The 14,219-nt window shown below is 41.8% G+C and overlaps 1 protein-coding gene across 2 annotated transcripts in view; it reads left to right on the top strand.

The window, feature by feature from the left end:
• The window catches only part of TTC17 (tetratricopeptide repeat domain 17), a 153,490-nt gene extending 141,321 nt beyond the window's left edge, over positions 1-12,169 (top strand). For both annotated transcript variants that reach the window (XM_021083171.2, XM_021083170.2), the window contains 3 exons: positions 7,048-7,167; positions 9,323-9,466; positions 11,058-12,169. In XM_021083171.2, the coding sequence (XP_020938830.1) occupies positions 7,048-7,167; positions 9,323-9,466; positions 11,058-11,189 (396 nt within the window). In that variant the 3' untranslated portion in view covers positions 11,190-12,169. The remainder of the gene's footprint in view (positions 1-7,047; positions 7,168-9,322; positions 9,467-11,057) is intronic.
• Positions 12,170-14,219: the final 2,050 nt, after the last annotated feature.

Genomic DNA, 14,219 nt, shown 5'->3' with positions numbered 1-14,219 from the left:
TGTAGCCACTGGCCTACGCCAGAGCCACAGCAACGCGGGATCCGAGCCGCGTCTGCAACCTACACCACAGCTCACGGCAACGCCGGATCCTTAACCCACTGAGCAAGGGCAGGGACCGAACCCGCAACCTCATGGTTCCTAGTCGGATTCGTTAACCACTGCGCCACTTGACGGGAACTCCCTGATTTATAATTTTCTTATCTAATCTCCTTTTTATTACCCATAAATTATTTAGAAGTGTGTTATTTGGTTTCCAACTATTGGATATTTTCCAGATGTCTTTCTTTAATTGATTTCTAATTTTTTGTGTGTGGTCTTTTTGTCTTTTCTAGGGCCGCACCCACAGCACATGGAGGTTCCCAGGCTAGGGGTCTAATCGGAGCTGTAGCTGCCGGCCTACACTGGAGCCACAGCAACACGGGATCCAAGCAGAGTCTGCAACCTATACCACAGCTCATGGCAACACTGGATCCTTAACCCACTGAGCAACGCCAGGGATGGAACCTGCAACCTCATGGTTCCTAGTCAGATTCGTTAACCATTGAGCCACAACAGGAACTCCTTGATTTCTAACTTCATTCCATTGTGGCAAATGAATATACTTCATGTGATTTGAATTCTTTTAAACTTACTCAGATTTGTTTTATGCCCAGAATATGTTTGATAAATGTTCCATGTGCACCAGAAAAGAATGCGTCTTCTGCTGTTAGACTGTTCTAGAAGTGTCATTTAGGTCAAGTTGGTTGATAATTTGTTCATGTCTATATTTACTGATTTTTTTTAACCTACTTCTATCAGTTATTGAGAAGCATGTTGAAATCTACAGCTATAATTTTGAATTTGTTTATACCTAATTCTATCAATTTTTGATTTGTGTATTTTTAAGTTCTGTTATTAGGTACAGAAATCAATGAAATAGAAAATAGAATGGAGATCAGCACTCCAAAAGTTGTTTCTTTGAAACAACTAGTAAAATTAACCTCTAGCAAAATTAAGAAAAAAGAAAGCACAAATAACCAATGCAAGGTACAAGGGGAAACAAAACTATAGCTATATCAGACTAAAGAAATAAGGATACAGGTAACAACTTTATGCCAATAAATTTGAAATCAGATAAAGAACACAAATTTCTAGGGAAAAGGTAATTTATCCAACTGATTTGGGTCTTACAACTCCGAAATAGATTGAAGCAATCGGTTTAAAAAAATCTTTTCATGGAGTTCGCTGCCAACTCAGCAGGTTAAGAATCCAGAGCTGTCACTGCTGTGGTTTGGGCCACTGCTGTGGCATAGGGTACAATCCCTGGCCTGGGAACTTCTGCATGCCATGGGCATAGCAAAAAAACAAACAAACAAAAATCTTCTCACAAAAAATAAAACAAACTCCATTGATTTTGCTGGTGAATTCTACCACACTTTTGAGAAATATACCATCAGATTCTTCTGGATTTTAGAAAAAGGAACAACTGCTCAATTTATTCCTAGAGACTAGTGTAACCTTGAAAACAAAACTAGACAAAGACATTATCAGAGAGAAAAACTATAGGTTAATCTCACTCACGAACATTGGTATCAAAACCATAAGCAAAATATTAACGGACTGAATCCACAGGCATATGTGTGTGTGTGTGTGTGTGTATAGTAGTTGCAACTTAACCAAGGTGGGTTTATTCCAGAAATATAAAACTAAACAGTCTAACTTTAGGAAAACCTTAAATTTCATTCAGCTGATTAAAGGGAAAAAATTACATAATCATTTCAGTAGATTGCATTTGATAAAATTCAGTACATCCATAAAGTAAAGCTAATGCAAATTAAGAATGGACAAGGACTCCTTAATCTGATGAGAACAATCAACAAAACGTCTTTATCAAAGATAATTCTTAATGGGGGAATAAGTAAAATAATTCTTCGAAATCAGGGAAAAGAATGCCTACCATTATCACTTCTTTTCAACGTTGTACTAAAAGCCCTAGCAAATACAGTAAATCAAGAAAAAGAAATTAATAGCATAAGTATTATGTAGGAAAAAACAACATATTATTCATAAATATTGATTATCTACATAGCAAACCTAAAAGAATCTACAGATTTTTAAAAAGAACATTTTTATCAAGATGGCTGTATGTAAATTCAATAAATAAAAATAAGTTGCATTTCTATACAGCAGCAATAAATATTAGAAAACATAATTTTTAAAATGTTACTTTGTTACAAAAATAGAAGGTTCCCAATACTAAATCTAATTTTAAAAAATCATAGGATCTATATGCAGAAATTAATAAAACTTTATTGAAAGACATTTTTAAAGGCCTCAATAAATGGAAAGATATGCAATGTACATGGATAAGAAGACGCACACCGTAAACAAGTCAGTTTTCCCCAGTTCGATTTATAGAGTCAATGCTATTAAAATAACAGGTTTTTTTCATGACACTTGAAAAGCAGATCTTTACATTTATATGGAAGGGTAAAGAATTGACATGACATTCTTGAAAAGAAGAACACTGTTGTGAGAATTGCCTGACTTTTATGAAAAAGTATATACTAAGATAATGCCATTTGCTTAAGGAATAAACAAAAATAACAAGGGGGAATAAATCGAATGCCTAGAAACAGTCTCCAGCATACATAGAACTCTGGAAGATCAACAGGGAGAGGAGAGACTGTTCAGGAAGCTTGCTGGGCACTTAGTTAATTTCAATCCTCACCTCACATCATACACAAAAAATTAATTCTATATGAATTAAAGACTCAAGTATCAAAAACAAACCTTTAAAAATTAAAATGCGGCGAGTTCTCTCGTGGCTCAGTGGTTAATGGATCCGACTAGGAACCATGAGGTTGCAGGTTCAGTCCCTAGCATTGCTCAGTGTGTTGGAGATCCGGCGTTGCCGTGAGCTGTAGTATAGATTGCAGACGCGGCTCGGATCCCGAGTTGCTGTGGCTCTGGTGTAGGCCGGCGGCTACAGCTCCGATTCAACCCCTAGCCTGGGAATCTCCATATGCCGAGGGAGCAGCCCAAGAAATGGCAAAAAGACCAAAAAAAAAAAAAAAAGAAAAATTAAAATGCGGGAGATGATCTTTCTGGCTTTGCAGTAAAAAAGGGTTTAAAGAAGATATAGAAGCACAAGCTTAAGAAAAGAATGTTAATAAGTTCCACTACATTAAAGTTTAAAATTTTTTAAAATTAAAGACATTTTTTAAATTAAAGAGAAGGCAGAGTGAGAGAAAATTTGTATTACACACTTAACCTACAAAGATTAATATGCAGAACGTATAAAGTGATGAGAAAGATAATAGAAAAATGTATAAAAGATATTAACAGACATTTCACAGAAAAAAGGGGATATGTATGACCAATCAACACAAGAAACAGTTCTCAATCTCAATAATAATTAGAAAATGCAAATTAAGACCACAGCAAGATGCCACTTTATCCCCACTGATAAATTAGAAAGGATATAGAGCAAGAGGCAGTTTTAAACATTGCTGATGGGGTTGTAAATTGTAACACCTTTAAGAAATAATTTGGCTTTCTCGTTATGTTGGACATTTGCACATCCTATAACCCAGCAATTTCACTCCTAGGTATTTAGAGAAACTCTTTGCACATTTATTGGTAACAGGAAACTTAAAAACAGAAAATAACTCAAACCAACCCCCCCATTTACAGAAAATGGATAAATGCTATCTTATACTATTTTCACTTAATGGACATTTAATTGTGCAGCAAGGAAGTTGAATAAACTAAAGCTACATATAGCAACAGGGGTGAGTCTTAGATCTAGAGTATTGAATAAAAACCCCAAATCCCAGAAGAAGACACCTTATAGTATTATAGCACTTGTATAATACACAAGAAGTAAACTAAATATTGTATTGTTGGGGCAAATGTGTGTGTGTGAGTGATAGAACAGTGTTTAAAAACAACAGCGGGGGAGTTCCCGTCGTGGCTCAGTGGTTAATGAATCCAACTAGGAATCAAGCGGTTATGGGTTCAATCCCTGGCCTTGCTCAGTGGGTTAAGGATCCGGTGTTGTCATGAGCTGTGGTGTAGGTCGCAGACGTGGCTCGGATCCTGCATTGCTGTGGCTCTGGTGTAGGCCGGCAACTACAGCTCTAATTAGACCCCTAGCCTGGGGACCTCCATGTGCTGCAAGTGTGGCCCTAGAAAAGACCAAAAAAAAAAAAAAAACCCAACAGTGGGATAATAAACACAACAGTTGGGATAGGGTGTGCCTCTGGAGAAAAGGCAAGAGGATGGTGTAAGGACATACAGGTTCATCCTGTCTTAGAGTGGTGGTTTCTGCGATAGTCATTATTTTATGCTTTACACCGTAAGTGTTTATGTTATATAATTACATATAATATACACACACACTATATATTTTTCTCCCTTTGGTATGTATGTATCAAATATTGGCATTAAAAAAAGATAATTCTTTTAAAAAAAAAAAAAAGAATCCTTTTGGGAAGCCAGTCAAAAGAATCAAGTCATGAAGAAGGACGAAGGAGGAGGAACATATCGGGCTAGCTTCAGATTTCTGTGCAGCACACATTCACACCAAGAGGCAATGGAGCAATGCCAGCAAATTATCCAAGAAAAGAAAGAAGAATGAGCCATGGTTTTATATCCAGCCAACTGTCCTTCAGGCGTGAAGGCTGCAAACAAAAAGTTTTGAACTTACATGATTGTATTAGTTTGCTAGTGCCACCATAGCAAAAATGTACATAAAAAGGTGGCTTAAACAATGGAAATTTATTTTCTCACAGTTCTGGGGGTTACAAGCTAGAGATCCAGGTGCCGGAAGGCTGTTTTCCCTTGAGGTTCCTTGGCTTGCAACTGGCTTCTTTCCTTGGCTTGCAGCTAGCCGCCCAGTTAAATTAGAGCCTCACAATAATGGCCTTTTTCTTTTTTGACCAACCACGAGGCATATGGAAGTTCCCAGGCCAGGGATCAAATCCAAGCGGGAGCTGCAACCTACACCACAGCTGCAGCAAGGCCAGATCTGGGCCAGGGATCAAACCAGTGCCTCCACAGAGACAAGTGGATCATTAACCCATTGTGCCACAGTAGGAACTCCTAAAGGCCTCATTTTAACTTAATCATTCCTTTAAAGTCTTTATCTCCAAATATAGTTACATTTGGAAGTATAGAGATTGTGACTTCAGTATATGACTTTTGGGGAACACAACTCAGCCCATAACAACAATCTCAGAGAATAATTTTCCCATCACTTTAGCCACCCAGGTGTAGTGTCTAGTCATCAGGGAATGTATTTTAACTGTAGAACCAATTCAAGAACAGAGATGGGAAATTGGGTGACAATATAAATACTACATGCCCTGCCAATGAAAAATGATAAAATTACCAAAAAATTAGATTGGAAGAAAGAAAGAAAATAGAGTAAGTTTTCGGATTGCCTCATCTATAATGGCTAGTAGTTAGAGACTCGCCATTGAAAGAGGCAAATGAAATAGGAAGATTCAAAACTAGACCTAAATTACCGAATATTAGACCTAAGGGAAGTATGAAGATTTTGTATATGGTAAAGTGGGGGTAGAGATGAATTATTCATGAAATATTACTAGGACAACTTAGTAGCCATCTGGAAAAAAATTAAATTGGAGCCATATCTTACTTTACACCAAATTAAATTTTAAATGGATCAAAGATTTAAATGTGAAAAATGAAACTACAAAAGTGATGGCAGAAAAACATGGTAAAAATTCTTGATAACCTTGGAGTGAGACCTTCCTAATTACAGCTGAAAATTGAGAAGCCGTCAGGAATAGATTAATGAACTGAACTATGCAGAAATCAAAACCTTAAATCACACAAAGCACCATAAATCCAAAGGCAGACTTCAGACACCTGAGGGGGTGTATCTATAATTCATATACAGGCAGGGGACTAATCTCCCTAATACATAAAGAGCTTTTTCATATATGTAAGGCAAAGACCTCACAGAAAAAGTAGCAATATCAGAACAGGTACTTCACAGAAAAGAAATACAAAAGGCTGTCAAACATGAAAGGATGGTCAGCTCCACTTATAAGGAGGGAAATGCAGATTTAAATCACATTTTCAGCTATCAAAGATCCAAGAGTTTAATAACAGGCTCCTTGGTGAGGCCACAAGGAGACAGGAATGTGTGTATATTTCTGGTGGGAAATTAAATTGCTACAATCCTATGGAGGGCAATTTGGTGGTTCCTACCAAAATAATGTATGTATTCCCTTAACATAGATAGCATGTCCCCATCTGGAAACGTATCCTACAAATGCAAAATCATACCTATACAAGGTCACGTTTGCAACATTGTCTGTAATAGTGAAAAATTGAGGGAGAGAGGAATATTCACTACTAAGGACCTAGTTAAATAAATAATGGTACTTCTAAACAATGAAATATTATGCGGCTGATAACAAAAGAATGAAGAAGCTTTCCACACACTGATGTAGAAAAATCTCCAGGGTGCATTGTTTAGTGAAAAAAGCAAACTGCAGACAAATGTTACCTCTTGTATAAGTAATAGGCTACCTCATATAAAAGAGGGGTGAGAAATAAGTCTTTATTCATATTTGCTTATATAAAGCATAAAGAAATCCTAGAAGATTACATAAGAAACTAAAACTGCTATGTAATAGAGGCAGGGATGGCAGGGAGACTTTTCACTGTGTAACTTTATATAGTTTCTGATTTTTGAAACATGAATGAGTTACCTGTTTAAAAAGCTAAGTAAATTTAAGAGTAGAAGAATATGGGCATGAAGTATAATTCTGTTTAGAAATGGGATTTGAACAAGATATTTAACCTCTCTGGATCATAGTTTTCTTATCTATCAAAAGGCTGTAATTGTAGAATCAAGTTCTAGGATTGTTATTAGGATTAACAAGAGGATAAACATAAGGTGCATGGCAGACTGCCAGCACCAGCCAGGTAAATACTCCGTTAAATGGTCGTATACGTGTGTTAGTCACTGCTTTTAATCTTAGTATGTTACTTAAGAGACATCAGCCTTCCCTGACCATTCTTTTGTAGAACCAGACGTCCTGGGTCCTCTCCAGCATGGCGGCCCTCTACTGGAGGGTGAAAGGCCAAGGGAAGAAGGCAATTGACTGCCTGCGCCAGGCCCTCCACTATGCTCCACACCAAATGAAGGTGAGTGGGACTCAGGGGTGGGAGTTTCCACCCCTTGGTCCTTTCCTTTGCCCGGTGGTCTACTCTGAGGTTTTGGCTCAGCCAGGAAGAAAGTGGCAAAAGGCTAAGATGGGGCAGAAAAACTTAACAGCCCCACTCGTGCCACCACAAGCCTGTGAGTTACACCCACTCTCGTACCCTCCCTACCTCAGGCTCAGCAAGGTGGCAATTGGGAAGATAACTGTAAAAAACTTACATTTAATACCCCTTCTCCTGTATTCAGAGCCACCCAGCAGACAGCAGACACACTGGGCTAGGCAGGCCATCAGCCTAGAAGTCAACCGGGTTTAGCTCATTGTGCAGGATCCTGGCCTGTTGTACTTGTTTTGCTTATACTTCTTTTTTTTTTTTTTAGGGCCGCCCCTTAGCATACGGAGGTTCCCAGGCTAGGGGTCAAATTGGAACTACAGCTTCTGGCCTACACCACCGCCACAACAACACCAGATTTTTTTTTTTTTTTTTTTTTGTCTTTTTGCTATTTCTTTGGGCCACTTCCATGGCATATGGAGGTTCCCAGGCTAGGGGTCGAATTGGAGCTGTAGCCGCCGGCCTACGCCAGAGCCACAGCAACGAGGGATCCGAGCCGCGTCTGCGACCTACACCACAGGTCACGGCAACGCCGGATCTTTAACCCACTGAGCAAGGGCAGGGACCGAACCCGCAACCTCATGGTTCCTAGTCGGATTCATTAACCACTGCGCCACGACGGGAACTCCCTGCTTATACTTCTGACTGGCATTTGCTTCCAGACAGGGAAATAGGAGCAGATTTCCATTTCTTTGTATACATCAACCGGATCCTGGTCTTTAACTGAAACACCCAGCTTCAATCTTCTCCAAAAGCCATTGTTATGATGACAGAGAATGTAGTTTTTTAACAGCACATTTGTATCCTCATGTACTTAGTTCTGTGTTCATCCCCAGTCTCACACTTCCTAAAGACATGGCTGTGTCCTCTTTGCTCACACGAGCAGTATGTGGAATGGTGGAAGAAGCAAGCTTCCCTGTCAGACATTGCTGAGTTCTGCATACACTCACTAGCTTTGTGATCTTAGGCAAGTTATTAAACCTCTGGGACCTCATATAATGACATGTACTCCATGGGTGTCCAGCAGGGACAAAGATGGGTCTTTTTTTTCTGTTTCTTCTGTATCTCCTATAGAAGAACCCAGTGACCTAGAGCATTGCAATGTAAGTAGCAGCTGCTCAGGTGATGAATTTAAAGGGAATAAATATTTGTGATATTAGTAAATATTTGTGGTAACAATACTGCTACTTGTTCAACCCATGATTCTGTGCTCTGTACTGCTAGGTAACAGGGAGGAGCCAAGACTCTAGGTCAGGGGGCAAAGAATTTTTTTTGTAAATGGTCAGATAGTACAAATTTAGGTCCTGAGGCCAGACAGCCTCTGTTGCATCACTGAGTTCTGCCATGATAGCATGAAAACAGCCACAGAAATCCCTAAGGGAATGGACATGATATGTTCCAATAAAAAATTACAAGAGTAGGCGTTCCTTCATGGCTCAGTGGGTTAAGGAGCCAGTGTTGTCACTGCTGTGGCTATGGTTACAGCTGTGACATAGGTTCAGTCCCTGGCGTGGGAACTTCCACATACTGCAGGTGAGGCCAAAACAAATAAACAAGTTACAAGAATCAGTAGCAGGCTGGACAGGGCCTGTGGGCCAAAGCTTGCCAGCCCTGGCTTCAGATGGTACAGCAGTCCTTGCTGAACACACTGTGGCTCTGTGGCAGCATGCCTCAGAGTGTGGTCTGAGAACAGTGTCTGGCCTCGAACCATTCCTTAGCAGTCCTCAGTGAGACGAGCAGCTTGCAGCAGGATGGAAACCAGCAACCTCACTCAGCAGATTCTTTACCCAACTGACATTTTTGTTTTTGTCTCTTTGACTCTCTCAATGGAAGAAGTACTGCCTGGATGGGCCAGAGCGAGTGCCTTCCCAATCCCAGACCCGTAGCAAACAGCAGCCCCTCCCCATCCAGTTGCACGACTCTGTCATTTGCCAAAACACTGACCGTATTACTTATGAACACCACAGCCAAGACTGAAAGCTCAGAAACCAACCTGCCTTCCCTTCTCGCATTGTCCTTCCTCTCCCAGGACGTGCCCCTGATCAGCCTGGCCAACATCCTGCACAACGCCAAGCTCTGGAACGATGCTGTCATCGTGGCCACCATGGCGGTGGAGATCGCGCCTCACTTTGCTGTGAACCACTTCACGCTGGGCAATGTCTATGTGGCAATGGTGAGGTTGGCACGTGCCGAGCAGGCCTGCTCTGCCGCCTTCTCTCTGGGGCACATCTTTGATTTCAAACCTTCTTTGACCATGTCAGTGTCCTTCCAATTTCCTCTAAGTTTTGTGTCTAAACTTGCTAGCTCTCCACCAGAAGTATAATTTTATAGGTAAGGGATATGTTAGTTTTTTCTTTAAATAATACAGGAAATTCATCCAATGGTTTGCAACTACATAGTTCCTCACCATGGGTTTAACGCTAATAGTAGAGTCAGGTTTACCTGCAGTTTTCTGGAGACTCCACTGTTCCAGAAAACCTTACCCAGCGCTCCACGTGGACACACGCACTCTCTTCCTTCCAGGTCGGGCTTGGTCCTTGCGGTTGCACTTACGATGCCCTGTGCATGTTTCTCTCTTTGTATCTTCACCTCGTTTTATAATTTTTGAAGTATCTGTCCCTCCCCCTAGAGCAGGAGCTCTTAAGGAAAGACTCATTCCCCTGTTCTTAGCATTCCACAGTACTTGGTGCATAGTAGGTGCTCACCAAATGTTTAATGAATGATGGAATGCCACTGTATTGTAGGATACCAGTTACAGACAAAATGGCAGAGTTGTCATCTAGAACCCTCTATTCTGGTCAGAACAAAAACTGATTTCAAAACTTAAGTCCCAGGGGCCCGCAGAAGCTGTCATAGCTGAATTTACCCTGAGAATCATGCAATCCACTTTCATCCAAAGCTTAGGGTCCCTCATGGGGTTACTCCCAAGGTGCTCTCAATAAAGGTTAATAGAACGAGCAGCTTCAGGCTCGAAGTTTTATGTGTCATCCTTGATTTCAAAGGCAGGAAATATAATTTGGCCAGGTGGGTATTGCTGAGTGTGCAGCTTTCCCCCTCTGCTTCTTAAAATTGAAGAATCTATTTTCGTCCCCAGTAAATGTGAAAACTGCGGCTATGAATGAGGAATTCCGCCTCTCCTTTGGCTAGGAGGAGTCCTTTAACCAGCCGGTTAGGACTCTTCTTTGGGAGCATCAGTCCGAGTAACAGACGAACACCTTCAGTGTGATCGTGATCGCTTCCAGGCCGTGGTCATAGTTTCAAGGGTTAGAAGAAGAAACGGTTGTAAAATTTACAAGTCTAATTGAGATACATGGTTTTACTTCCGTCTTTCCAATTTCAGTAGAAAATCCGGGCAGATGCTTAATAAGTTTTTGCCAGACATAGTTCTTGAGGTTTCTGTGAGGATGAGAGGATTTCCTAAAGCACCGCGCACTGAGCCTGGCACGCAGGAGGTACTCTGTCATGTCGATTCCTACTGTCACGACCTCGATTGCTGCTGTTGTTGGGCCAAATCTTGGTAAAGCTGACGTCCCCTTTCCCTCTGGCCCTGGGGTTCTGCCATCGTTTCCATTGAAATGTACCTTGGGGATGGAGGTAGCTGTTTCTTCCAGACCTTAGACTTTTCCTCAGAGATTTAGATCCACTAAGAAGACACTGCAGGGTTGTCACTTCCACAGATGTGCTTTTCCGAAAAAAAGAAGTCACCATATATATTTAGTCTGGTGGTAGCACACCTCTCACATTTGTCCCTTTGCCCCTCACAGGAGGAGTTTGAAAAGGCACTGGTGTGGTACGAATCTACACTGAAGCTGCAGCCCGAGTTTGTCCCAGCCAAGAACCGCATCCAGACCATCCAGTGTCACTTAATGCTGAAGAAGGGACGGCGCTCTCCTTAGCTCACCCCTCCCTTCTCTCCCGTCTCTCTCTCTTTTCTCATGCTCTTCAAAAAAAGAATAAGAAACCAATCACTGTCAGTATCTACTTTTAATGATGTGTGTGAAAATAACTGAATTAAGTCATATAACAGGACTTTTACATATGTGGGAATTGGTTTAAGTTCCTTCTTTCCCCCAGCCAACCTCAGAAACATAAATTTCTTAAAAGGAAAATGCAGCTTAAAGATATTCTGTAAATACTGAGCCAAGACACTTCTGGAGCTGTGCTCTGTCTCCGAGACCTCGTTGCCTTTAGGGCTTTTCTCCTCTTTGGCAGAGGACGAAACCGCATTGCACGTTCTCTGCTTCCTGTCGTAGCCTCTGTGGTCGGTGGAAATGCAAAGCCTGTCTGGTGCCCGGGCGTGCGGAGCACTGTCCTGCGCTCTGTCCGCTAGATCTGCTGCCCCTTGGTCCTGTCCGTCCCACGCTGCTCGTTCCAAACTCTCAGAGGTAGTTTGCGGGGGAGGAAGGGGAAATGATTTTAAAAACAAAATACTTACAACAGAAACTCTTAGGATCACCTGACCTTTGTGATGTTATTTATGTTGGGGAGGGAGGGGGGCTGAGAAGGGGAAATCAGCAATGTACAACATCTGTATCATTTGTACTTTAATTACAAGTCACAAGGAACCAATAAGTTGAAATCCTATATAACAGGTTTATATATATAGAATATGTATATTTGAAGCCCTCTACAGACTGAGTCTGTGTTTTACTAATTCTTTGTTCACTGTGTTACCCATCTTGGAAAAAGGCGTGAGTGTCCGCTCGCTCTCTCTGAGGCCTTCAAACGTAGCCCCTCGGGAGAGTGATGAGCCGGGGTCGAGTGTTTCCGTACAGTGCTTATACCTCTGGTCCCAGGAGAGTCAGAAACTCCAGACTTTTGGGAATCTTCAAGGGCACATACTGAGGACAAAAATAAAAGTTGTTTATGAAGAAAACAGGTCTGTGGTGTGGTGTATCTTTAGAACCAGGCTTGTTTGCACAGCTCTGAAGCCTCGCTCTAACTCCGGACCAGATCTTCTCAAGTCTTAGGCTGAGCTGAAGAAAGTCTCCTTCTGTCTCTCTTTCCACAACAGCAGGGTGAGGGGAGAAACCGTCCATCACTAGGCTTTACAGTGGATGAGCTTACTAACGTGATACATTTGACCTGGAAAGATGCACCATCAGTTCAGAGTTGATACCTGACCTTCCCGGGAAGGGAAGTATCATCTAGGCCTTGAAGTCGCATCCCCGACAGTGAGCACTGATCCTAAAGTTCACCCAGTAAGCCTCAGGGGGAGCCTTGGTGAGAGCCACACCGCTGTGAAAATGAGCCTTCCCTCTGGACAGGACTGCGCTGAGCACAGGGTTTCGGTAGACCTTCCCAGAGCATTATCAGACCATGGTTCTCTCAAGAATTCTCCCCAAATTCTCACTGAACCTAGAGAATTTGGTTGTAGCACAGACTTTGCCATTTCTTAGAAGGAGGTGGGAGGTCAGACATACCTGTGAACTCTTTTATGCAGCTGGAGTCCTGTTTCAAACCGTTCTGTCAGATGACTTTTGAGGACGAGCCTGTTTGTTGCTGAATAATGTGAACTCTTCACTCGGAGAATACTTATGAATTAATGTGTCTGAATAGATTCCCCACCTGTCCACAATGTGGCATGCAGTTTTTCCTGAAACTCACCCACAGTTCGTTTTGGTTTGGTTTGGCTTTTTAATTTACAAACCATGAAATTCACTCTTTGGTGAACAGTTCTGTGAGTTTTGACAAAGGCATAGAGTCATGCAGCCAACACAACAATCAAGATACAAAACTTCCAGCACCCCCAACAGACTCCCTCACCCTGCTCTTTTGAAGTCAAAACACTATTTTAACCCTTGGCAACCACTGATCTTTCTGTAGTCCCCCCCCCTCCATGTTACATAAACGAAAGAATTCAGACTCCGAAGGCCCTATCCTCTGTAATCCCTTTACATGACATGGGACAGCACAGGTAGATGTCAAAGTTTCAAAACATAGGCCAGTGTGGCTGAAGAGTGAGCAAGACGGAGAATAAGAGGAATAAGCCAGAGAGGTGAGCTAGATTATACAGTTTGACTGGGGTTTTTTTTGGGGGGACGGGGGTGTAGGACTTCATACGTCATTGATTTTGAGCAGAGGAATGACATGATCTGACCTCTTCTAAGAGGAGTCAGAATTACTCTAGGATCTTTTGACCTGAGTCATCAGGAGGAATTTGCTGTGAACCAGGTGGGAAGACCAAAGTTAGAAAAGAGCTTGGGGGGAAGGTAAGGAATTTAGTTTTGTACAGACCGTATGAATTTGTTGAGTGGACAGTTGGATAAATTTGGAGTTCACAGAGGGTATTTGTGCTGGAGGTGTAACGCGAATTCCAGCGCTGCAGGGTCAGAGCCCACACTCCCAGTAACAGGAGCGTTCCTGATGTATAAGAAGCGATAGAGCAATTTGAAAAGACTGCTGAAAATGTTAGTTAAAAGACAAGCATCCATGTAGCAGATGATGAAACATGAGCAGGTAGACATGGTGAAAAAGAACCACTTGGGAATCCTCTGGGTGAGACGTATTGTTGAAATTAAAATCTCAATGGACACGTTAAACCCGGTAGGTTAGACACAGCTGAAGAGAGAGTGAATTGGAAGATAGAAAGGAAATCCGCCAAAGCACAAAACAAAATTTTCCTCAAGTATTTGTATCAAATGCTCTCGGAGGGCAAATCCCTCACCTTCTAGGCTAGGAATCACTTTCCTAAGCAATCAAGCTTTTGAATCAGTGTCCAGAATTGAACTAAAAGTCTTAATTTCTTTCTAGAATTGGGAAAAGATGCGGTGGCAGGATCGAAGACTCCTGCTAAGAAGGAGAGCTGACATCTGTAGGTCCTGCAGTGTGTGCGTGTCCCTGTTAAAAGTGCTTTACATGGGTCAGGAACAGCGGGTGGCTCAGGGCCGGGGCTGAGAGGCCGGACAGTAAGCACCCTGTAGGTT

Source organism: Sus scrofa, chromosome 2 (assembly GCF_054392235.1).
Source record: "Sus scrofa isolate SSC_HxYL_T2T_F1_AM1 chromosome 2, Sscrofa_HxYL_maternal_Yorkshire_Landrace_v2.0, whole genome shotgun sequence".
NCBI lineage: Eukaryota > Metazoa > Chordata > Mammalia > Artiodactyla > Suidae > Sus > Sus scrofa.
Note: the sequence above shows the minus strand (reverse complement) of the source record. Positions and strands in the feature narration are given on the sequence as shown.